General features: G+C 38.3%; 1 protein-coding gene and 1 pseudogene across 3 annotated transcripts in view; one reads left to right on the plus strand and one right to left on the minus strand.

The window, feature by feature from the left end:
• Positions 1 to 26,147, minus strand: part of UGGT1 (UDP-glucose glycoprotein glucosyltransferase 1) — a 116,326-nt gene that overhangs the window by 62,839 nt on the left and 27,340 nt on the right. For all 3 annotated transcript variants that reach the window (XR_011253965.1, XM_069574238.1, XM_069574237.1), the window contains exons 12-17: positions 24,338 to 24,429; positions 23,000 to 23,150; positions 19,135 to 19,254; positions 17,971 to 18,056; positions 13,696 to 13,831; positions 11,635 to 11,766 (exon numbers count right to left, since the gene is read on the minus strand). Coding sequence is in view for 2 of the 3 variants with exons in the window: in XM_069574238.1 (XP_069430339.1) it covers positions 11,635 to 11,766; positions 13,696 to 13,831; positions 17,971 to 18,056; positions 19,135 to 19,254; positions 23,000 to 23,150; positions 24,338 to 24,429 (717 nt within the window). In the remaining variant the exon portion in view is untranslated. The remainder of the gene's footprint in view (positions 1 to 11,634; positions 11,767 to 13,695; positions 13,832 to 17,970; positions 18,057 to 19,134; positions 19,255 to 22,999; positions 23,151 to 24,337; positions 24,430 to 26,147) is intronic.
• On the plus strand, positions 6,860 to 8,153 carry LOC138433125 (cytoskeleton-associated protein 2 pseudogene; annotated as a pseudogene).

Here is a 26,147-nt window from a genome sequence, read left to right on the forward strand (position 1 = left end):
TCCTTGGGCCTTTTCATATGAAGGGTACATGTCCTGCAAAAATCTTAAAAAATTAAAAAATCTTATTGATCATTAGATTCTTAGGACTTCTGCGAATCTCACAATAACCGTCTCTTGAAAGTATGTGATTACTTAGCTAGGAAATTATGACCTGTTTTTATGAGAAGGCCCACTAGCCAGTACAGATGAGGCAAATGGCCAAATGGGAGAAACGACTGAGGAGCTGAGTCTGTGATACTCTCACTTGATTCTTCAGCAAAATCAAGATTTCAGTGCGTAAAAGACAACATGTGAAAATACCACTTTCTGTGAACCTTATTTAGGGAAAGTTAGATATAGATTGGGCTTCCCTGGTGGCTCAGACAGTAAAGAATCTGCTGTAATGCATGAAACCTAGGTCCGATCCCTGGGTCAGGAAGAATCCCTAGAGAAGGGAATGGCTATCCACTCCAGTATTCTTGTCTGGAAAATCCTATGGACAGACGAGCCTGGCAGGCTATAGTCCAAAAAGAGCTGGACGCAACTGAAGCAACTTAGCACACACATATGCAGATAGAGATTATATAACTTATTTAGATGAAACTGTTTTACAAATGTAAAGAGCTAAATGTTAAATTCTTAATGATATCTCTCTCTTTCATTGACCGATTTCTATATCAATAGGTGTAAAAGAACGATCACCTCAAATTTATTGCAGTGGAGACTGCTTCTTGAAACATTTTTCACACATACACAAACCCAATATTGGTTGTGAGTTTCTTCATTTTTCAATCAGTGTATAACTGCTAAATGAAATCAGAACTTTAGATTTAATATATTCTTCTTCAGAAGTAGGTATTTCTTTAACAGTGCTTGCTAATTATGCACTGTATGAAAGAAACATGACAGCAAAATGGTATGCTATTTTCTTATCATTTTTGTATCTATGTATTTATATTAGCTATCACTGAAAGCCTGTATTTCAAGAGTGAATTATTCATTTGAATATAAATGAAAATTCAAGAAGATGTAATAACTGATTATCTGTTGCACAGGATAAATTGATCATAAGAGGTAAATTTTAGAATGTTATCATTTCTCTTAATGTAACAATTATGTTTCCAGCATTGTTTTAGCAGTCCATTAACATATGCCTTTTCAAGTTTAAAAAGGCAAGTTGGGAGGCTTTACCATACAGGACAGGTATTCAGGTACTAGTAATCCATGCCCTAGAAGCTTAATACTCCTTCTCACATTATTATGCTTTAAAACCATTAATATCATAGAATATGTCCTTCATCTCTAACACATCCAACTCTGCATATGTATCATCAAAGAATATGTTATTAATAAAACATAAACATTAAAAAAACACCCTTTCCTCCAATTTGTCCACTGTATTCAATGTTTTCAAGCAATTCCTCTTGATATAGCAATCACCCACAATAAAAAAGTCAGTACATAATTTTTCTTCAACAGAATGATAGAAAATCAAAGTTAAACATTTTCCAAATGTGAAATATGAGAAAATTCCATTAATTTCCTCAAATATTCTCTCTCAAGTGGCCTTTATTTCCTTTTATTTCACTTTTTCTTTTTCTACATGAGAGTACTACTCAGGTTGGTTGTGAAAAAAATCACCAGCATGTGCCCATTATCAATATTATTTTATTAAAAATATAAAAAGAAAATGACTGAACAAAAGGTTGCAATACAATAATGGAAATATGTTCACTCTAAACTGAGTAGACCTCATGACCAGCTTCAACTTCAAACCCAGCTGGATATTCCTGAAAACAAGGAGATTTAACACTGAGACAGGAGTGATTTGGGGGCTTCCCAGGTGGCTCAGCTGTAAAGAATCCACCTGCCAATGCAGGAGATGCAGGAGATGTGGGCTTGATCCCTGGCTCAGGAAGATCCCCTGGAGGAGGAAATGAAAACCCACTCCAGTACTCTTGCCAGGATAACCCCATGGACAGAGGAGCCTGGCGGGCTACAGTCCATGGGGTGGCAAAGAGTCGGACACAAGCAAGTGACTGAGCACGCACGCAAAGGAGTGATATCAGTTTCACGGCTGAAAAAGACACCCCTCATTAGTGCCTCCCTCACAGAAAAGCAATGATTTGGCATCCATCCACAGGCAAAAGTGTCTTTGTGGGAGTTCTGGAATCCAAAACCAAACACCAAGTGGCCCAGGAGAACTGCTGCCCACCCATGCAGCAGGAAACAGGCAGACGGACTTTGACAATGGCTGTGGCCTCTACACTGGCCTTTGAGCTGGCTCCAGGGAACTCCTGGGAACAACCATCTTAAGCAATCACCCATGGATACGATGCCAAAGAAGGTCTAGGTTTCCAGCAGAGAAGTTCCACGACTTTGTCCACTGGACACACTGGCGAGACTAACAGAAACAGTCTGACTTTATTCATATCACTCTCCTCCCAAGTCAGCACAGCTTAGAGACACAAGAGATCTTCTGAGTCTACCATCTCTTCTACAGGGGAAGTAAGAGCAAAGGACTAAGCACCCAGCTTCCCTAGCTATGTCAGATGCTGGCAAAGAGCCTCATTTCTGTTCTGCCCATCCAGAATACAGAACTGTGAGCAGCTTCACCAAGTGAGAAGAGGCCAGGAGAGCAGCAGCCAGGGCTCTTTGGCCATTTAAGGAAGGCAGAGCCCATTTACTGCATCAAGAAGCCCACCTAAGAGCCACCCAGGACATCTCATTCACAGATCCCCCCAGATCCCCCTACAGTGCTCTACACACCTTTACCCACATAAACCCGCACGCAGCGGCTGGCTCCCAGTGTGCAATCCTGATAACGGCAGCAAGAGTGAACTTCCCCAGTGGCTAATGAGGACATACAGAAAGCCAGTCCACATCCATGGGCCGGAAACAGACAAAATTTGAGCTGTAGTGCCACTTTGGGAAAAACAAAAAACGGGCCGGTCAGCACCCAGCTTGGGGCACTGTAGAATCAAGAGGAGTTAAACAAGCGTCAGAAATCTGCCCAAGAGGGAACAATAGCATGGAGTAGGTGTACCCACAGATGTTCTGAGAAAGCCTCAGAATTCCTAACAAGCCTGGAATGACAGGTATTTTTCTCCCAAAGCAGAGAGCAAAGACTGGGAGACGTGACTGCTACCAGTCACTTCTGGTAACAACATAAAGAGGCAACGAATATGCAAAAAATTCAAGAAACTATAACATTACCTAAGGATCACAGTAATCTTCTAGTAACCAATCCTGAAGACATGGAAATCTGCAATTTACACAATAAGGAATTCAAAATAGCTGTTATAGGGAAACTCAATGAGCTATAAGACACGGAAAGACAATTCAGTAAAATTGAGAAAACAATACACAAACAGAATTTTGACAAAGAGAGAGAGCATAAAAAAGAACCAAACAGAAATTCTGGAGCTGAAGAATAGAATGAATGAAATAAAAAACAATATAACATTAACATCAGAGTGAAATCAAGTCAAAGAAAAAAATCTACAAGTTAAAAGACAGAAACTTTGCAATTATCCAGTCAGAGGGCATCAAAGAAAGAAGAAAGTTAACTCTACAAATGACAAGAGTATTCAGATGAAGCATGAGAGAGCCCTCAACCACAAATTTTGTAGCAATGACCTCCACACTCAAAGAGAACATAGAGTCGCTCGGATTCCCCTCTAAAGATGATACAGTTCACACATGAAACTCCATCTTTCTGTTTTTCAATATAAAGAATATGCTAATGAAAAGCAAAACACACACACACACACACACACACACAAAAGAGTTTTACAAGTAACTAAGGCTATAATAATTTGCTATTAAATATATATGGTAAAGAATCTGCCTGCAATGAAGCAGACCTGGGTTCGATCCCTGGGTTGGGAAGATCCCCTGGAGGAGGGCAGGGCAACCCACTCTAGTATTCTTGCCTGGAGAACCCCCATGGACAGAGGAGCCTGGCGGGCTACAGTCCATGGGGTCGCAAAGAGTCAAACATGACTGAACGACTAAGCACAGCACAGCACAGCACATACTATAGAATTAGATTGTGACGCCCAAAATAAAAAGGAGGAGGGAATAAAAGAGTAGTTTCTATAAGTGATCAAAGTTAAAGCATCAACATAAAAGAGACTGTTACTATCTACAAAATATTTTATGTAAGACTCATAGTAACCACAAAACAAAAATCTACAGTAGGTCCACAAATGATAAAGAGAAAGTAACCAAAGCATACCATTATGGAAAACCAACAGTTCACAAAGGGAGGCAGCAAGAGAGGAAGAAAAAACAGGAAATACAAATCAGCCTCAAATAACTAATGAAATGGTTATTATATGTCCCTTACCTATCAATAATCACTGTTACTGTATTAAATTCTCCAATCAAAAGGTATACAATGGCTGGATAGATTAAAAAATAAGACCCAACTATATAAGCCTACAACTCACTGCTGCTTTAAGAACACAAAAGACTCAAAAGTGAAAGAAAGGATAAAAAAGATACACTATTCAAGTGGAAACCAGAAGAGAGAGGTAGGGTTCAGTTGTCTTCACTTTCTTTGAAACAATTTTAATAGACCATATTGTGACAGCTGTCCCATCAGCAAGGATTTTTTTTTAAAAACTTATTAATATTGGTGAGTTTTTGCATAGCCACTTTAATACTAGAGATGGGAGGGAAAAAGCAACCTTTCTGACATAATTATGCTTTATTCAGAAAGGCAAAAACACAACTGAAGCTCAAAAGAAGATTTACGCAGCGTATGGAGAACGTGGAATGTGCTATGACTATCAAAAGTGGTTTGCAAAATTTTGTGCTGGAGATTTCTCACCAGACAATTCTCCAAAGTTGGTAGACCAGTTGAACCTGACAGCAATCATATCAAGACATGAATTGAGAAAGGGAAATAAAAGACATACTAAAAATACCCAAATCCAGCATTGAAAGTCATTTTGCACCAGCTTGGTTACGTTAATTGCTTTGATGTTTGGGTTCCACACAAGTGAATAAGACCTTCTTGACTATATTTCTGCATGTGATTCTCTACTTGTAATGAAAACATTCTGCTTTTAAAACAAATTGTGACAGGTGATGAAAAATGGATATTGTACAATAATGTGGAATGGAACAGATCATGGAACCACCACCAACCATACCAAAGGCCAGTCTTCATCCAGAAAAGGTGATATTGTATATACGGTGGGATGAGAAGGGAGTCCTGTATTATGAGCTCGTTCCATCAAACCAAATGATTAATTCCAACAAGTACTATTTTCAATTAGACCAACTGAAAGTAGCACTCAACAAAAAGCATCCAAAATTAGTCAAGTGAAAATGAATAATCTTCCACTAGGATAATGCAAGGCCACAAGTTTCTTTAATGACCAGGCAAAAACTATTATAGTTTGACTGGGAAGTTCTGGTTCATCTGCTGTATTCTCCAGACATTGCACTTTCGGATTTCCATTTATTTCAGTCTTTACAAAATTCTCTTAATGAAAAAAGTTTCCACTTCCTGAAAAGCTATAAAAGCCACCTGGAACAGTTCTTTGCTCAAAACAATAAAAAGTTTTGGGAAGATGGAATTAGGAAGTTGCCTCGAAAATGGCTGAAGGTAGTGGAACAAAACGGTGAATATGCTGTTCAATAAAGTTCTAGGTGAAAATGAAAACGTGGTTTTTATTTTTACTTAAAAACCAAAGGAACACCCTGGCCAGCCCAATAACCATTACTATTTGCAAATGACATGATTTTATGTGTAAAACAACTGTAAAGATTACACTAAAAAATTACTAGAAATAATAAACGAATGCAGTGAAACTATAAGATACAAAATCAACATAAAATATGTTGCATTTCTATATGCTAAGCACAAAGAGAAATTAACGATTATAATCACAACAAAAGCAATAGGACACCTAGGAAAAAATTTAACCAGGTGGGTGAAAGACCTGCAACACACTGAAAACTGTAAGACTGCTGAAAAAACTGAAGACACAAATAAATGGAAAAATATTTCATGCTCGCAGACTGGAAAAATTCACACTGTTAAAACACTTGTATTACCCAAGGCAATTTATATTACAGATGCAATCCAGTCCCTATTGAAATCCCGAGAACATTTTTCATAGAAATAGAACAAAAATTCTGAATTTATACAGAAATATAAAAGACCCCAAATAGCCAAAACAATCCTGAGAAAAACATCAAAGCTGGAGGCATTATACTTCCTGACTTCCAATTATATTACAAAGCCATAGTAATCCAAACAGCATGGCACTGGCAGGAAAACAGATACATAGATCAATGGAACAAGAAATAACAGCCCGAAAACAAAACCAAATATATAGGGACAATTTATGACAAAGGGGCAAAGAACATACAATGGAGCAATGATAGTTTCTTCAACAAATGGTGTTGGGAAAAATGGATAGCCACATGCAAAAAAAAAAAAGAAAGAAAGAAACTAGACCACTGTCTCACACCATATACAAAAATTAACTCAAATGAATCAAAAACTTTAATGTAAAACCTAAAACCACAAAGCTCCAAGAAAAAAGAAAGGCAATATGCTCATTTTGGTCTCAGCAATATTTTTCTAGATATGCCTACTGAGGCAAGGAAAACAGAAGTAAAAATAAACAAATGGAATTATATAAAATGAAAAAAGCTTCTGCACAGCAAAAAAAAAATCACTAAAATGAAAAAACAACCTACAAAATGAGAAATATTTGCAAATAATATCCAATAAGAGATTAATATACAAATATATGTAAAGATCTCAAACAACTCAAAATACCACCACCAACAACAAAAACAACCTGATTAAAAAATGAGCAGAGACCTGAATAGACATTTCTCCAAAGACATACAGATGAATGTCACAGTTCGGAAAGGGCCTCGAGAGAAAGAGTTAAATACAGTTTTGTCTGGCATCAAGACCAGTTCTTCACAGGACATGAAAGGAGATAAGACACTATCAAAAACCTTGGCAGCTGGAACGGCAGCCAGGCCTGCTTCATCTTCTAATACTAAACTGATAGAAAAGTCAAAGAGCGCTGAGCAGCACAGACACACTACGGTGAAAGCAGCTGTTGACAGTAGATGGACTCAGCCCAAAGAAACTGCGGAGGAGAGAAAAGCTCATTTGAGTGAGTGGAAAGCTGGCAAAGGAAGAATTCTGAAGCGTCCTCCAAGCTCAGCAGTTACCCGGCCTGAACCCGAAACACAAAATGAACAACCTGTTGGATCTTTCTGGACTACCATGGCAGAAGAAGATGAGCAAACGACTGTTTACCGAAAAAGTGAACAAGACATTTTCCGAATGCCTGAACCTGGTTAATGAGGGATGCCCACAAGAAGAAGTATTAGTTACACTAAATGACCTGATTAGAAATATTCCGGATGCCAAAAAGCTTGTTAAATATTGGATATGCCTTGCACATGTCGAATCACTCACAAGTCCTATTGAAAATATTATCGCAATCTATGAGAAGGCCATTCTGGCAGGAGCTCAGCCCATCGAAGAGATGCGACATACAATTGTTGACATTCTGACAAAGAAGAGTCAAGAAAAACTTAAATTTGGAGAAAATATTGAGGAGACTTGTGCAGCCAAAGAAGAAATCCAAGAAGCCCACACTGATACAGGTGTTGATCTAGAACCAGAAAAACTGGAAATGGAAAATAAGCATCCTAGAAATGTGGTGTTTCAAGACTGTGAGAAAGAGGAAGATGACAAAGTAAAAGACCCAACCAGTGATGTTAAAACCCCAAGTACAAACACTAGGGCAGGTTGCTTAATTAAATATAATGTGTCTACTACGCCATACTTGCAAAGTGTAAAAAAGAAGATGCAGTTTGATGAAACAAATTCAGCATATAAAGAGCCAAAGTTTCTAACACCAGTTAGACGTTCTCGACGTCTTCAAGAGAAGACTTCTAAACTGCCAGATATGTTAAAAGACCATTATCCTTGTGTGTCTTCGTTGGAACAGTTAACAGAGTTGGGACGAGAAACTGATGCTTTCGTGCGCCGCCCCAACACAGCCCTGTGCAGAATGTTCTCTGAACATGACCCAACAGAAGAGGAGTGAAGTTCTAATAAGGAATGGAGTTATATTATATTCCAAGAGTGGTTGGCTGGTTGGTTGGTTGTGGTTTTGTATGTCCTTTAGGTCAGGAGTTGCCAAGTACCTAAGTATTCACGGCAGAAAGTTAATCCTGCCTTGTTGAACTCAACAGACCGAGTTTTTCTCTGAGATAGTGATTTGTTAAGGCAGAGTTAGCTCACCCTGTCACCCAGTTCTGTGGTCTCCTGTGTCCCCACCTGCTCACTGCCGCTCTCCATCAGTGCCAGTGGCTGCATCTGTGGTCTCTTGACTGCTTTCTTTTTATTATAGCCAAGGTCACAAGAAGGATAGTTAACCTACTCCATTTCTAAGGGAAAATGATTTGTGGTAAGGAAGAAAACGTGCCAAAGCTGATGGGTCTTTGGAACTTTAAATCTGAGTTCCTTTCTTAAGTTCCTTTTCTAACTTGACTATCTAAAATGCTAAAAAAATTTTAACCCCATTGCTTCGTTTGATAAGTTTATATAGACTATTAAAATGGAATTAGAGAAGGAATATATACTGTTTCATAAATGTCATTCTAGTATAAGTAGTATTTCTAAAATAACTAATAACTTCAAACTGATTTCTTCCTTGTAATGTTAATATAAAAAATTCACTGTTAAATCACATCTCCTAAAACATGATAATCATACACAATAGTAGGACTCCTCACACATAAATACCACCAAGTAAAGCTGTTTTGAAAGTCTCCAAACTAATACCTAAGTGGCGTGTATCCTTCATCAGCTCTACAGTTTCAATAAGGATTTGGTCATTGTAAAAGATTAGATAGTTTTAAAACTGCATTATATGAATATAGTTAAAAATCACTACTTATTTATGTTCATGAATTCCATTTATATAATAGTGCCAATCTTTGTTCTATTTACTGTCTCATGTTCTAGAGAGTAGGAGTTTTATTCCTTTTAAACTATGTATCTACTATATATACAATAAAGTAAAATATCTCTATTAAAAAAAAAAAAACAAAGACATACAGATGGCCAACAGGCACATGAAAAGATGTTCAATATCACTAATCATCATGGAATACAAATCAAAACCACAGTGAGCTATCACCTTACACTTGCCAAAATGACTGCTGTAAAAAAGACAGACAACAAAAAATGCTAAGTATGTGAGATGGTTGGATGGCATCACCGACTCAATGGAGATGAGTTTGGGTAAACTCCAGGAGTTGGTGATAGACAGGGATGCCTGGCGTGCTACAGTCCATGGGGTGGCAAAGATTCAGACACGACTGAGCAACTGAACTGAACTGAACTGATGTGGAGTAAAGGAATCCTCTTGCACTGTCAGAATGTAAATTGGTGCAGCCACTATGAAAAACAGTATGGAGATTCCTCAGAAAAGTTAAGAATAGAACTACCATAAGATTCAATAATTCTACTTCTGATAATTTATCCAAAGAAAATGAAAATACTAATGTAAAACAATATATGCACTTCTATGTTCATCATGACGCTGTTTACAACAGCCAAGATACAGAAACAACCCAAATGTCCATCAATAGATGAATGGATAAAGATATGAGATATACACACACATACTACAGACTGCTACTGCTGCTGCTGCGCTGCTGCTAAGTCGCTTCAGTCGTGTCCGACTCTGTGCGACCCCATAGATGGCAGCCACCAGGCTCCCACGTCCCCGGGATTCTCCAGGTAAGAATACTGGAGCAGGTTGCCATTTCCTTCTCCAATGCGTGAAAGTGAAAAGTGAAACTGAAGTCACTCAGTCTGCTACTCAACCATAAAAAGAAGATGAAATCTTGCCATCTGTGACAACATGGATGGACCTTGAAGTTAATAAGCTAAGTGAAACCAAGGCAGATGGAAAAGGACAAATACCACAGGATTTCACTTATATGTGAAATATAAAAATCTAATTAACAAGCAAAACAAAATAAATGAACAAACCAAACAAAAACAAACGTAACACAGTAGTGGACACTGGAGAGGAAGAAATGAGTAAATAGGATCAACTAACTGTATAGTGATGGGTAGAAACTAAATTTTTGGTGAGCAAGTTGTAGGGGATACAGAAGTAGAAATAAAATGTTGTAACTTATAATGTTATAAATCAATGTTCAGTTCAGTTCAGTTCAGTCACTCAGTCGTGTCCGACTCTTTGCGACCCCGTGAATTCAAGCACGCCAGGCCTCCCTGTGCATCACCATCTCCCAGAGTTCACTCAGACTCACGTCCATCGAGTCCATGATGCCATCCAGCCATCTCATCCTCAGTCGTCCCCTTCTCCTCCTGCCCCCAATCCCTCCCAGCATCAGAGTCTTCTCCAATGAGTCAATTCTGCAGTTACCTTAATAAAATTATATTAAGTTAAATTAAATAAGAGGAAGGGAGGAAATGAAAATAAACTGAATGATGAGAAAAACAAAAAAGCAAAAGGCTAAAAACAACTGGTACTGAATTCGGAGTACGTAAGACTTGAGATGGAAATTATAGAATCTAGGATTCTGTACTCAGACAAAAGACCAATTATAAAAAATGCATTCATTATCAGTATGGTTTCTAATGAAATGATAGCTCAGATCTCCAAGCAGATGAATCAAAGGTCTTGTCTTTCATTCAAAGAAATGAAAAAAGTTGGTAAATAAATATACTCTTACTGTTTTAAATTGTTTCAGAAATGTATTTCGATTCCTTGCCTTAACACTTATTTTCAATAAACTAACCACCCATGTTACTGTTTGCAATAAAGGTCCTTCACTGTATTTACTTGTCTCATTATTATCTTTAAACAAAGATTTTAAAATATTCCCCTACATCTTTATTATCAGACTTTGCCATTCTGTTTACTACATTTCTTACTACACTTCCACCTTTAGTCTAAGCAATTAAATACAGGACACACATTAGGCTACTCATCATACCCTGACAAGCATGCATCATATACTTCCAGCAGCTGTTATCTGGAACAAACATCACATCAGTACTACTACTGCATAATAAAGATAAATTATTTTTCAATTTAATAGCTAATAGACCAGCTAAAGATACCTTTACAAAATTGAAAAATAAACTATATTTGCAAAGATAAAAAAGTGATCTGGTTTCTAAATTTTTTAAATGCTAAGTATCTAAATATTTCACCACCACCACCTATATTAATAGAAATCCTAATAGCTCAATTGGTAAACAATCTGCCTGCAATGCAGGAGATCCTGGTTCGATTCCTGGGTCAGGAAGATCCGCTGGAGAAGGGATAGGCTACCCACTCCAGTATTCTTGGGCTTCCCGGGTGGCTCAGCTGGTAAAGAATCCACCTGCAATGCAGGAGACCTGGGTTTGATCCCTGGGTTGGGAAGACACCCTGGAGAAGGGAAAGGCTACCCACTCCAGTATTCTGGCCTGGAAAATTCCATGGACTGTATACTATAGTCCATGGGGTCACAAAGAGTCAGACAGACTGAGTGACTTTCATTTTCAATAATAAGGGGAGGTAAGGAAAGCATAGTGCTGCAGTCAGATGAGAAACACCAGAGAATGTTTACCTTTCGATTCTGATCATATGCAGAGTCAATTCCCAAAATGCTATTCACTTCCACATATGGATATTTCTTCTCCAGGACAGTGACCACATGTTCAACTTTCACTCTTTCTCCAGTCCTTACTTTGTTATACATCTAAAGAAAGAAAAACCAAGTAACCAACTACACTTTCAAATCCAAAATTTCAGAGTACTTATTACAAAAGATTTCAGAATGCAGAGGAAAAAGAAAAAAATAGCTATTTCTCTTAAAGGGCAAACGGGCCATATTAGCAATTCTCCCTTTTCTGCACTACTTCCTTATGCCTTCTTATGTTAGAAACTATATATTTGTAAAATAACTCAGTCAGTTCATTCTCACACATTAGAAGTCCAAAACACAACAATCTGTTAATTTTTTTTTAATCTGAATACTTATAAGTAATCCTTGAAATAAGCATTCATGTCCATGATGTTTAAGGGGAAAAGAGTTTCAAAATATGTATGGCATAATCCCTGTTTGTAAAAGGCAGACACAAAACAAACAACAAAACTGTGTCTATGCATACACAGTTAAGCACAGGAAGGCTATAGTAAGCAAGCTTTTAACAGTGGCTGCCTCTAGGGAGTAGAATTAAGGAGAGGGGAGAAGAGATTTTTAACTGACACTTCAATACTGTTTTTAAAAAATTTTAATAACAAACATAATTTTTTTCCTTTTGTGACTAAAAAGAAAACTCACTATCCTTTCCCTCATACACATAGCTATGAGGGGAAAAAACTTTAAAAAGCAAACTTTAAACCCCTTATCCTCAGTAACTTCACATGAACCTATTTCACTCTCCACAGCCTACTGCTAATCATGGGTCCACCCTTACTTCTTACAGAGGTCACAGCATCAGCTCATCAGCTAGGACTCGTGCCTCTTTCTCCACCCTTCACCAGATCCACCTCCATATACGCATCACAGTGCGGTTTTTCAGTTGGGCTGGGGTTTAACTCTAGACCTGGATACCTGTTACGCAGCCCAGTGGGCTCAGTGACCAGGTTCCCTGCTCCACTCTGCGCTCACGATATTCTGTTCAAGTCACACTAACAACCTGGAGTCACTACCTCTGACCTGCAGTCACTGTTCACTGACTCCTGTCTGTTCACCTACGCAGAGCTGAGACAGCTTTACACTCCACAAGAACACCCTCACTCCACGTGGAGTGAGGTTCTCATGCTGCTGTAGCCAGCGGTGCTACACAGAACCACATCATCTCTGTGGAGGCGCCCCCCAATAGATCGTGAGGTGTTGGAGGATGGAGGAAAGCTTGCACTTCTTTGTAAAGGGTGCACCTTTAATAAAGGCTGGTCAAATAAGTAAAGGAACACTCAACTAATCAAAAAAAAAAAAAGCCTCTGACTGAATCTCTAAACAATAAACAAAACAAGCATAATAAACAGCAGGCTGCCACCATGATTACAGGTAAAACAGAAGTGGTGAAAATCAACTGCTTTAAACTAGCTTTTAAATAATTAACACTAATTTGTAAACAAAACTACTACTTATAAACTTTTAATACTCAAAAATAGAAGAAAAAAAAACAAGGAGAGTTCTCTGTTTGAACTTGAGCAAGTATCTCAAAATACACATATATAATTTAGAACACTTCAGAGTTTCCAGTTAAAAATAGAGAAAACAGATAATAAGAATTTTATGACTTGAATATTAAATGGATGCCTAATGAAAATATCATGATGGTCTTGAAAAAGAGTAAAGTTTTTTAAACAAGTAGAGAACATCAGTTACCAAAAGGCGTTAACCTGTGATTTCAAATTGTCAAAAGGCCAAAGACTAGGATATATTAATGCATTTAGTTTTTAAGGAATTAGTATCTAAGGAATCTTAGCTGAAATCTCAACAATCTATTATTAACATTAGTGTATCAATAAAGGCAACTCCTAACATATAAAATGCAGAAAGTTTGTGAATACTGTACCTTGTTCTCTTTCCAGAAATACAGAATCCCCTTACCACATACTGTTTCTGAGGGTAAGTTAGATTTTTAGAAATTATTCACCACTTTGAACAGAAACATACATGTGTCAGAATCTGGAAGGCGTGATAATCGTCCACTTCTTGCGCAACATAGTTATACGCTCTCAGAATAGCCACTCCAGCATCTTGCATCCCATCAACGTCCTCAGAGTCGTTAACCACGAAAATTAAACCAAGTCTGGGGGGAGAAAGGGGTGAGCAAAAAGAAGCAAATGAAACATCTCCAAGAATGCAACCCATCAAAAAAAAAAGGAAAGGCATCGTCTTACAAAGCACAGTTCACGTCATTCTCTAACGTGGTTGGCAAAGCTATTCATCACTTAAGAATAAAAAAAGCAAGTTCCCAAAGGTGGCTTAGAGTATAACTATTGAAGCAAGTTGTTTCAAGAGCATGAAATGAGACATCGCTGACATGTAAAATGTTGCTATAGCTTAAGATGGAGATTTCGTTCTGTTTTTAAATCAAAATTAGGAGAAGGGAGAATTCTCAGAATGTGAAAACATACGTGGGTGTGGAGGATTTGGAGATCTCACCCCAGCGATACGAGCATCACAGGCAAATGGGAACCATTAAAATTCTTACTACTGTCCTTAGGTGAAAAGCTATATCCAAAGTTAATTACATTTTAAAACTTAAAGGAACAAACCACAAAGATACACCATCACACATGTACAGACTGGCCAAAAAGATTTGCACTGGCAATAGGTAGGCCACTAGACTCCATCTCAGAGCAAAAGCAATGAAGAATGGCCAGTCTTTAACTAAAATGGATCACAGACATAAACGTAAAACACAGAAAGTTGTAAAACTCACAGAAAATAACACAGGATAAAATGAGGTGATCCCAGGTTTGGCAATACCTTCTTAGGTCTAACCCCAAAAGCATGACCCGCAACAAAAAGAACTGGGTACGCTAGACTCCACTTAAATCAAAAATTTCTGTTCTGCTAAAGACACTGCTAAGAGACTGAAGACAAGCCACAGACTAGCTGAAAATCTGTGCAGAACACATATCTGATAAAGGACTGATATGCAGAATATGCTAAGAGCTCTTAAAACTAATACTTTTTAAAAAGTTAAACTGGGCTAAAGATCTGAACAAGCATCTCACCAAACAAGACATACAGTCAGCAAAAAAGCATATTACAAGACATTCAAGGACTTCTGTGGTGGCCCAGTGGTTAAGAATTCACCTGTCAATGCAGCGGACACAGGCTTGATCCCTAGTCAGGGAAGACCCCATGCGCCACAGGACAACTAAGCCCCTGCACCACAGCTACCGAGCCCATGAGCCAATGCTCCACAGCAAGACAGCCCACCGCCCTGAGAAATCCATGCAGCACAACCAGAAAGCAGCCCCCACTTGCCACAGCCAAAGAAAGACAGGGTGCAGCAACAAAGACCCAGTGTGGGCAAAAATAATTTTTAAAAAAATTTTTTTAAGAATTGTTTTTTTTAAAAAAAGGATGCTCAAAATCACTGTCATTAGGGAATTTCACATTAAAACCATAATGAAATACCACCATACACCTAGGAGAAAGGGTACAACCCAAAACAGAAAACTCTGTCTGGAAAGGATGTGGAGCAATAGGAACACTCGTTTGTTGCTGGTGAGAATGTGAAATGATACAACCACTTCAAATATAATGTGGCAGTTTCTCAAAACACTAAACACACTTTTACAGTGAGATAAAGCAATCACACTCAGCATTTACTCAAATGCAATGAAAACTTATATCCACACAAAAACCTGCACACAAATTCTTGTAGCAGTTTTACTCATAACTGCCCTAACCTGGAAACAACAAAGATGTTGTTAACATGCAAATGGATTGAAAACTATAAGACATCCACATAATGGACTATTACTCAGCGATAAAAAGAAGTGAGGTCTCAAATCACAAAAAGGCATGGACAAAACTTAAAAGCAAACTGTACTGCTGAGTGAAACAAGCTAATCTGAAAATGTTATATACATTATGATTTGGGAAAAGACAAAACTACAGAGACAGTAACAAGGTCATTTGCAGGCAGGGGCTGGGAGAGAGGTAGGGAGGAACCAATAGGTGACACCCAAGAGATTTTTAGGGCAGTGAAACTAATCTATGATACTGCTGCAAAATAATGGCGGAAAATGTCATTATACATTTGTCAAAATTCCCAACATGTACAACACAAACAGTAAACCCAGATGTAAACTATGGACTTTCATTAATAAGAATGCAGCAACATCAGTTAATTAATCAACACTGCTCTAAAAAGTACAAAGTCTATTCATTTTTTTTAAAGTACAGCTTAAATAGAAGAAAATATAAACATATTTCAAGCATCATGCTCTCAGAATGTAAGTGGAAAATTTGTGTATCCAAAGATAAGGTGGTTGAGAGGGTTTGTTTCTGGATTAAAAGTTGTCTTTTTTTTTTTAATGTCTCTTATGACAAAAATCATATGAATAAGCTCCAGGCAGGAATGACCTAAATATTATTTTTATGAAAATAAAAATAAGGGAGAGAACCTAATTATCTCCTCAAAAAGTATCAATACTTCCCTTTCCCAGGTATTCAGTTTCTAAAAAGGGCATCAGAGTCGTTCTGTTAACTAAGTTCCAAAATTCAGACTTTGGAACCCTCATCAAGGACCAGCAAGAAGGCTCTCAGATTCGTTCTCTCCTCTCCTCACTGAACTGCCAACAACCCAGCCACCACATTAATGCAACAAAGGAAAACAACTGCTGGTCTGCCTTTCCCCTAGTTGTTCACAACATGCCTATGAGGCCAGTGCCTTCTTATCTACCCTTGCAATCCAAAGACCACGTTCCTTGTTCCTGTCTCTCAATCCAATTCAGTAAATTTTTAACTAGTGCCTACTGTGTGCCATGAGCCAACTTCTTTTTCTTCTTTTCAGTGAGTTCAGTCACTCAGCCGTGTCCAACTCTGCAACCTCATGACTGCAGCACACCATGCTTCCCTGTCCATCACCAACTCCCGGAGTCTACTCAGACTCATGTCCATTGAGTCAGTGATGCCATCCAACCATCTCATCCTCTGACGTCCCCTTCTCCTCCCACCTTCAATCTTTCCTAGCATCAGGGCCTTTAATGTGTCAATTCTTCACATCAGATAGCCAAAGTATTGGAGTTTCAGCTTCAGCATCAGTCCTTCCAATGAATATTCAGGATTGATCTCCTTTAGGATGGACTGGTTGGATCTCCTTGCTGTCCAAGGGACTCTCAAGAGTCTTCTCCAACACCACAGTTTAAAAGCATCAATTCTTCGGTGCTCAGCTTTCTTTACAGTCCACCTCTCACATCCATACATGACTACTCTTATATTTCCCTTTTAATCAAACATAGCTCTGGCTGTAATCCGCCACTGAGCCAGGTAGTATTCGTGTTTATATTAAAAATTTCATCGAATGCAAAACCTCTGCTTTTCCATCAATGAAAACCCACCTTTTTCTTCAAAGTCTACTTAAATCCAACTTTGCCATGAAACCTTTGTCCTTCCCAAATATCCGTCTATAGTCTTTTGTTTCCCTGAAATTCCAAAGAACTTATAACTAGTAAGGATATCACCCAGCACTTAACCAAGTATCTTACAGGAAGTAGGCGCTGTACTTTTCCAAGAGGGGAGAAATGTGCCTTATATACCACTCATAGTACTTAGCTCAGTGCTAAGTATGGAACACACAATAACATTTGTTAACTAAAGAGCTCTCTTCCTCTTTATTTTCATGTTTTCTAAGAATTCAAATTTTACCAACTCATAAAATTATCAGATATTATTTAGAATGTGAGTGAAAATACCTTAACCTTTATATGTAAAACCTTAAAACATTGTTCTTAAAAGGCACAGTGGAAATTCAGCCATTTAAATACTCTGTTGGTAGATTTGGTAAAAACTATTTAGTGAAATAAATGTGTCTGTTTGCATCTATAAAAAGCTGTGTATACATTTAGCTCTGAGTCTAACAAAAGTTCTTGGCAATACTTCTTATCTCTGCCAAAAGTGGAGGTAGGCTTTGTGATGTGGACACTTATGTAGGAAAATTCCCTTCCACTGGAAAATAAACTGAGATCACATGCTATTTTTACATGGGCTATTTACTAATAACTCAATGACAATAAGATTCTATTCATTAAGAATCAAGTTCTCTACCCCAAAATACACTGGCTTCATACTGAGCTAAAGATAAAACTGTTATTAATGATCCCCACAATTAATTATCCTAAAGTTCAGTAGTACCAGATTTGCATTTAAGAATGACAAACAAAACCTCAACTAAATGTTATATTATCAAATCAACAATGATGTTACCTTAGTGGTATATGATTACTGAGGAACATCTCAGCTGTGTTCATCAACTCTGCAGTGCTCTCGTGAGCAGGATCAACTATGAAAACCTATAGGAAGAGGGAAAGGAAAACATGAAATCACATTTATTCAAATGTCACTGGGTCAGGAAAAATGCCTTAAGTCTTCTTATTGGGTTGGCCGTTTCCCTCCAGCTACTTTTGAACCTTATAAAAAAGAAATTATACAAATAGCAGTTACCCTCCTTCTGTATTCAAAGAACATGGTACTCAAAGACTAAATGATTTTCTCATGATCTTATGCTAACATGAAAACTACATCCAGATACCTTATTCCTATCCTTCACTATTAACAATACATATTTTATTAATTCTTCCACTTTAGAAAACAGAGATTAGCTTCTTGGGTATTTATTTCAAAGGACAGAACCCAATTTTTAGACCACAATAATAGGTATCATGTATTAAGCTCTCATGATGTGCTTTAAAAAATAATAGCCATCTCATTGAATCAAATAAAGTTCTCGTTTAATAAATTATTTCATATGCCAAGAAAAAAAAAGACTGAAATTTTGACTAGGAAGGGAAAAAAGGGGGTTTCAAAAGAGTGACGGAAGTACAGAAGATCGTTTCCCTGAAGAGTTCTCAGGAAGCCAACCTCGGCCCTCACCAGCCCCGCCTCTTCAGGAGCTACATGAGGGAAGAGAAAGACATGGGACGGGGAAAGAGGCCAACTAAGAACCTCTATCTCTCTAAAGCAGTGGAATAAGGATAAAAAGTAGGAGCTGGCAAAGATTTATTTAAGAGAATAAACCGAACTATCAAATTTTAGGGACTAAGCTACTCAAGAAAAACGGTATATAATTTATCTTCTGAGTGAAAAAGGAAAACCATCTTAAAACTCAAGACAATCTAAACCTTCAGGTTAAAGATGAGGAGCATCCCTTACACACGGACATTTCATAGCCCTACAATGAATACATTTCCAAACCCTTTCAGTTTGAACACAGAGCTAGAAAAAGAACATGTTTAGTGGCGGTAGTGGGGGGCGGGAGCGAGGCAGAGAAGCAACTAGTAAAGGAGAGAAGTGAGCTCTAGATGTGAGAGAAAAGGAAGAAGGCAAGGGAGAAACAGAGACCATGGCCCAGCCACAAGGAGCCCCACTCACCATGTTGTGCAGGTTCTTCCTGATCTGCCGGATTACGCCAGGAAAGGTGGGGCGAAGCAGTTCTTGCAGACTCGACGGCCATGAATTGTATCTGCTATCAACCTCCAGGTTGTTGATCCACTACAAAACAAAGAACACAACATGGTGTATATACTTTAGTTACCACCAGCGAAATTTGCAAAAATAACACTGAGACTTTATTTCAAGAAGAATCACACAGGAAAAGACCATTTTCAAAAACAGATCAAGTAGAAAAATGAGTGACCAGTACTTCCCTCTGGGCCAGTGGTAATGTCCCCAATGCAGAGAGCGCAGGTTCGATCTCTGGTCCAGGAAGATCCCACACGCTGTGAGCCAACTAAGCCTATGTGCCACACTGCTGAAGCCCACAAGCGTGGAGCCTGTGCCCGGCAACAAGAGAAGCCACTGCAAGGAGACGCCCACACACGGCCACTAGGAAGTAGCCCCTGCTCTCAACAGAAAGACCAGATGAAGCAAGGAAGACTCAGCAAGGCAAAAATAAATCAATAAATAATTTTATTTAAAAAGTGACTAAAACACAAGCCACAGAATATAAGGAAGTATTTGCAACTTACAAAATCAATAAAGGACTAGTGTCAAGAATACCTACAGAAATCTAACATATCAATTTAAAAAGTCAAGGAATGTACGAGAAATAGAAATGGGTCAAAAATATGAATAAGGAATTTATAGAGGAATTTTAAATGGGCAATTAACAGAAGGAAAGATACACAGCTTCGGTAGTAATCCAAGAAATATAAACTAAGTACAATGTAATTTCATTCATATTGTCAATATCCAAGAATAGGCAAAAATATAGAACAATGGGCATTTCCATCCAATTCTGAAGTCTGGAACAGTCACTTTGGAGAAAATGACCTACTAAAGATGAAACTTTTGTTACTATCCTACCACAAAGTTCTGCAGCTCCAGGTATCTACCCCACAAGGCTACCCACTCTGGTATTTTGGCTTGGAGAGAGTCCATGGGGTCACAAGAAGTGGGACATGACTGAACAACTTTCACCTCACTTCACTTCAAAGATGAAACTTTTGCTACTATCCTACCACTAAGTACTGCAGCTCTAGGTATCTATCCCAAATATTAAATACTCAAATGCACAAAGAGAGAGGTACAAAAGGGCCATAACAATACTGCTCAAAACAGTAAAAAATTAACTCAGCAGTGGCCACTGGACTGGAAAAGGTCAGTTTTCATTCTAATCCCAAAGAAAGGCAATGCCAAAGAATGCTCAAACTACCACACAATTGCACTCATCTCACACGCTAGTAAAGTAATGCTCAAAATTCTCCAAGCCAGGCTTCGGCAATACATGAACTGTGAACTTCCTGATGTTCAAGCTGGTTTTAGAAAAGGCAAAGGAACCAGAGATCAAATTGCCAACATCCGCTGGATCATCAAAAAAGCAAGAGAGTTCCAGAAAAACCTTTATTTCTGCTTTATTGACTATGCCAAAGCCTTTGACTATGTGGATCACAAGAAACTGTGGAAAATTCTGAGAGATGGGAATACCAGACCACCTGACCTGCCTCTTGAGAAATCTGTATGCAGGTCAGGAAGCAACAGTTAGACCTGGACATGGAACAACAGACTGGTTCCAAATAGGAAAAGAAGTATGTCAGGGCTGTATATTGTCACTCTGTTTATTTAACTTATATGCAGAGTACATCATGAGAAACACTAGGCTGGAAGAAGCACAAGCTGGAATCAAGATTGTCCGGAGAAATATCAATAACCTCAGATATGCAGATGACACCACCCTTATGGGAGAAAGTGAAGAGGAACTAAAAAGCCTCTTGAAGAAAGTGAAAGAGGAGAGTGAAAAAGTTGGCTTAAAGCTCAACATTCAGAAAACGAAGATCATGGCATCTGGTCCCATCACTTCATGGGAAATAGATGGGGAAACAGTATCAGACTTTATTTTTGGGGGCTCCCAAATCACTGCAGATGGTGACTGCAGCCATGAAATTAAAAGATGCTTACTCGTTGGAAGGAAAGTTATGACCAACCTAGATAGCATATTCAAAAGCAGAGACATTACTTTGCCAACAAAGGTCTGTCTAGTCAAGGCTATGGTTTTTCCAGTAGTCATGTATGGATGTGAGAGTTGGACTGTGAAGAAAGCTGAGCACCGAAGAATTGGTGCTTTTGAACTGTGGTGTTGGAGAAGACTCTTGAGAGTGTCTTGGACTTCAAGGAGATCCAACCAGTCCATACTGAAGGAGACCAGTCCTAGGTGTTCTTTGGAAGGACTGATGCTAAAGCTGAAGCTCCTGTACTTTGGCCACCTCGTGTGAAGAGCTGACTCATTGGAAAAGACTCTGATGCTGGGAGGGATTGGGGGCAGGAGGAGAAGGGGACGACAGAGGATGAAATGGCTGGATGGCATCACTGATTCGATGGACAAGAGTTTGGGTGAACTCCAGGAGTTGGTGATGGACAGGGAGGCCTGGCGTGCTGCAATTCATGGGGTCACAAAGAGTCAGACACAACTGAGTGACTGAACTGACTAAAATATCCATAAAAAATGAATGGATTACATGGTACATAATATTTGTACAAAAGAGCAGGGTGGGAAAGTATGTGTATAACATTTTGTTCATGTATATAAAGAGTATTTCTGGAAGGATATACAATGAACTGATAAAGCCTACTGCTTCTAGGAAGAAAAACTGGACAGCTCAGTGAAGAGTTTTTTCAATACACACTCTTTTGTATGTCTTAAATTCCACATTGTTAATTTATAAAAGATATTTTTAAAAAATAAGAAAAATGTAAAACATGACATCATAAACTAGACCTTTATGTATCAAGCAGATAAGTCTTGAAAAACTTGTTGAGTAACTCATTTTTTAAAAATTTGATGAAGGACACTGAGATATGGCATTTTTCAAAATTTTGAAAACATATGACAGGGAAGAAAATGATCAAATAAGTGACAGGAGGGATACATGCCCACTTCAAAAGACAAATTACCTGCAGGGAGGAGAGGGGTGGAACCAGAAGGAGATATAAAGAGGGCTTTGACTGAAACATCTTTTCTTCCAAGGAAACACGAAATGATTAAACTAACATTTAGTAAGTATGGCAATGGGTCCTATGATTGTTAATTATGTCAATATCCCTACTTTGTAATGAAAAAAATTCTACGGAAAAACGAATCATGTAACAGTGTTCATCAAGATAACAGTTATAACACCAAGTGAGAACTCAAGCAGGAAACATCTACATTCTGTATTACTCCCCTTCCCAAAAAATTTCCCTAAAATAAATGCAGGACAGACAGCACAAAAAAGGGCCTGGAGAGCTAAAGGCGCGGGTACATCTCTACCGCTTGTATCACTTTCACCACAACTACCCCAGGCAGCTCCAATCCCTCTAGTCTCTCATATCTGAGGAGACAAAGGCCCAGAGACATCACACAGCAGATATTAATCTATATAAATCATTCAGTATAAAATGTCAAAGTCTTTTCTTAAAGAGGCTTGGTAGCTAAACTAACATTTTTAAACAAAATCACACAAGACTAGCATGCAACTAAAACAACTAAACACTTTCCCAAGAGGTGCTCAGCTGATTCCTAAGGAGATATAAAATAGGAAAAATCACTGTCTTCACCACATTAAACCAAATGACTCTACTTTCTGGAGCATTTAAGAGCCTACTTTATTATATACACATATGCCATATAAGCAGTTGTTGCAAATCTTTGATGCCAACGAAAGAGATGACAGGAATAACTTATCTTTCATAGAAGACAAATGTGAGATCCATAATAAAATAATTGGCCAGATCACCCCCTGGACACTCACGGAATACCTACCGAAATAGCAGGGCTCCTGATGTCTACAGCATAGTCGGCCTCAGAGGGCTGTATATTCAGTTTCAAGACATTATGCAGAGAAACGCCTTCTATTCCCAGTCTATGTAGACCCTCCATCACCCGAGCTTCATTCCTCAATATATCAAACAGACTGGGGGAAAAAAACAGTATTTAGGAAAAAGGGCCCTAAAAAACATTTCTCACCATGAAAAAATTCATCAGTTCAAACTCAATGCCCCATCACAGTAGTTGAGAAATCAAAAGAGGAGATTCTTCCCTTGCTTCATTTTGTCCAAATATGCAGAAAAGAGTGGGTAAGACTTGCTTCTTGGTTGATATTATTTATACTTACCAATGTATACATTGTGTAGAGATTAACTACACACACACACAATTTGAGGATGAAATAATCCTAAATCTGGATTTTACACCGTATGTTTTTAAAAACACTAAAGTAATCTCCCTGTGATATTTCTTATAACTGCACATGAATCTACAACTATCTGGAAATAATTTAGTGACACCAAAAAATACACTAAATAATATGTGTTTCAATATCAGTATCAATTCCCACAAGGCCCACATACATATGATCACAGAAAAAGGTCTGGAGGAATTCACACCCAACTTAAAAGGTCTGCAGGGTAAGGAAGATTAAAGAAGATGAAACGAAATGAAGACTTTACATTTTAGTTTCTTTATCTCTGCATTATTGAAAAGTGTTTACAAAAAGCTAGTACACAGTTTGTAATAGTATGGGAAATTAAAGGTTTTTTTAATATAAAATAAAAACAAGAGCAGTCTTTTAATGTGTTCTTTACCAATTTTTTTACTAGGTCTGAAAGCAGTATGTGGACATAAAAGCTTAATTAAATCAATGTGAAAAGTATCTTACTGTGGAAGCTGCTTCTTCTGCAGCATTAACCAACCACAGCTTTTGTTTTCACTATTATAAAGCCTTAGTGTCAACTATGTCACTTTTAATTTCAAAGATAAAATAGAATTCCACTTGTCTTCCATACCCACCCACCCCAAAATTCATGGGGACAATTTAGAGAAATTTAATCCTAAACCACATTTTAACAAAAAGATAGCTATTCAAATGATAGACACTTGGACCTTAAATGTCCAAGGTATCAGATGTACGTTATGATAAAAAATGGCGAAGTATCACTCTGCCCATCCCAGCCAGAATATGGACTACCTAAATGCACTCACTGGGCTGGTAAGTGATCAGGTTTTGCAGCATGTCACATCAAGGAGGAACAACAGTCTGGACATATCACAAGGAGCCATACATTATTAAAACTTTCCAGAGTAAAAAATATTTATCCATACCTGAATATATCTTGTGTCTCTAAATCAATATGAAGTCCATTGATGAACAGTGCTGAATCTCCAGGCTGTAACCCTAAAGTTCCCTTGAAATACTGAAATATTAAAAATTGATTAAGGAGTAGGAAGAGAATGTTTAACAAAAATATCCACGTTTCTGGCTTTATGCACAAATATTGGCAATAATCATTACACTGTTTCCTACAATGTTGGGGTAGCGAGGGTATTTGATAAGCCAAGTGCTGAGATTTACTTTTCTGCTGTCCTTGCCTGTCTGTGATACTAGTCAAGGTTGAGCCAGCAGTCACTAACAGCTGGCCTTCTGGATGAAGTCCAAGGATCTGATCCAAAAGGGTTTCAAAACCCTATACCTCCCTTACACCTCCAAACTAAGGTATATCAAGAAACTGAGTCGCTGAGCTAAGGGCGGCACCTATACACACCCAAGCTCTCTAAGGCCTGGCCGTTAGGGGGCCCTCCAACTGATGCTCACAGTCATGGTGGGACACACACGACTGCACAGCCCCTGCAGCCTTCAGAACTGCCTAACCCACTGGAAACACTGCTTTGATGCCATATCATAGCTTCTATTGACTTCTATCCTTTCCACTCAATTCTTCCTCTCCAAGGAAATCGGAACTGTTAATCATATATTAGACACCACACAATAAGAGAAGGAAAGAAACAAATCAGATGCTAGGGACAGAACTTAGATCCCTAAGCTCTGCCAGGGCTGGGAGTGAGCAGCAGGGACCGCTGAGTTCCCTTCATGATCCCAGTCAGTGGACCAAGAGAAATGAACTCTAAGATCTATCTAGCACTGTGTGGGAAAAACATAAAACAAAACAATGCCAAAGCCACAGCTTTTGCTTCTTTGCCCTGAGAAGATAAATGATAAGCAAGAGAAGGGTAGATAATAGAAACCTGCATCAATGAGAATCAGAAATTTTTACACAGGAAAGAGAAACCCCACATCAGCTCACTCCAAGGCTGTGAACACAGCACCCTACTGACTGGGATCTATGAGAAATGAAACACAACTGAGGGCGGGGATCCCATGCTGAAAACAGGTGACCGAGTGCAAGTTATCAAATGCTCTGTTCTATTGGGCTTCAACAACCCTGCCAGGCAGAAGATGAGAAGATCCTTTTCTGGAGACTACACAGCTTAAGACGAAAAGTTTAAAAGATCTGTCACTGGAGTGCCCTAAGAAACGGCCATATCACCTTAGCCTACAGTCACAGAGGCGCATTCTTAGGGCTTTCAATCAGTTTTTTACTATCTTGCTCTCCAATATAAGTATTTAGTGAGAGATCACCAGGTATCTCAGGAAAGCCTCCAACATTTAAGACAAGAGGCCAAGACAAAAAGAAAGGCAACTTAAAAGCAAACAGACTATGAAAAGAGAAAAAAACACACACATGAACCACTGACATCTTCAGAAAAGTAACACCATAAAAAGAAGAACCCAGTAACAATAACCCTTGTAAATTAAAAATTTGACAACTAAAGAAAAGAATCTCAACAAATGGTTTGAAGATCCATCCCAGAAAGTTTAAAAATAAAAGACAAAAGAACTAGAAAACAAGAAATAAAACATTTTTAATTAGGTCAAACAAGTCAAGAAGGTATAACATCTTAAGAGTAAACAGGAGTTCTAGAAAAACAGAAAAGAGAAACCAAAAAGACCAAATGCAAAGAAATAAGTCCAGAAAATTTCCCAAAACTAAAGGAAATGATTTTCCAGATGTAAAGGGTCCACCAACCACTAAAAAGTACAAAGACTTTTTTAAAAGGCATTGTTGTTGTCCTT

The sequence above is a fragment of the Ovis canadensis genome, chromosome 2 (genome assembly GCF_042477335.2).
Source record: "Ovis canadensis isolate MfBH-ARS-UI-01 breed Bighorn chromosome 2, ARS-UI_OviCan_v2, whole genome shotgun sequence".
In the NCBI taxonomy this organism is placed as follows: domain Eukaryota; kingdom Metazoa; phylum Chordata; class Mammalia; order Artiodactyla; family Bovidae; genus Ovis; species Ovis canadensis.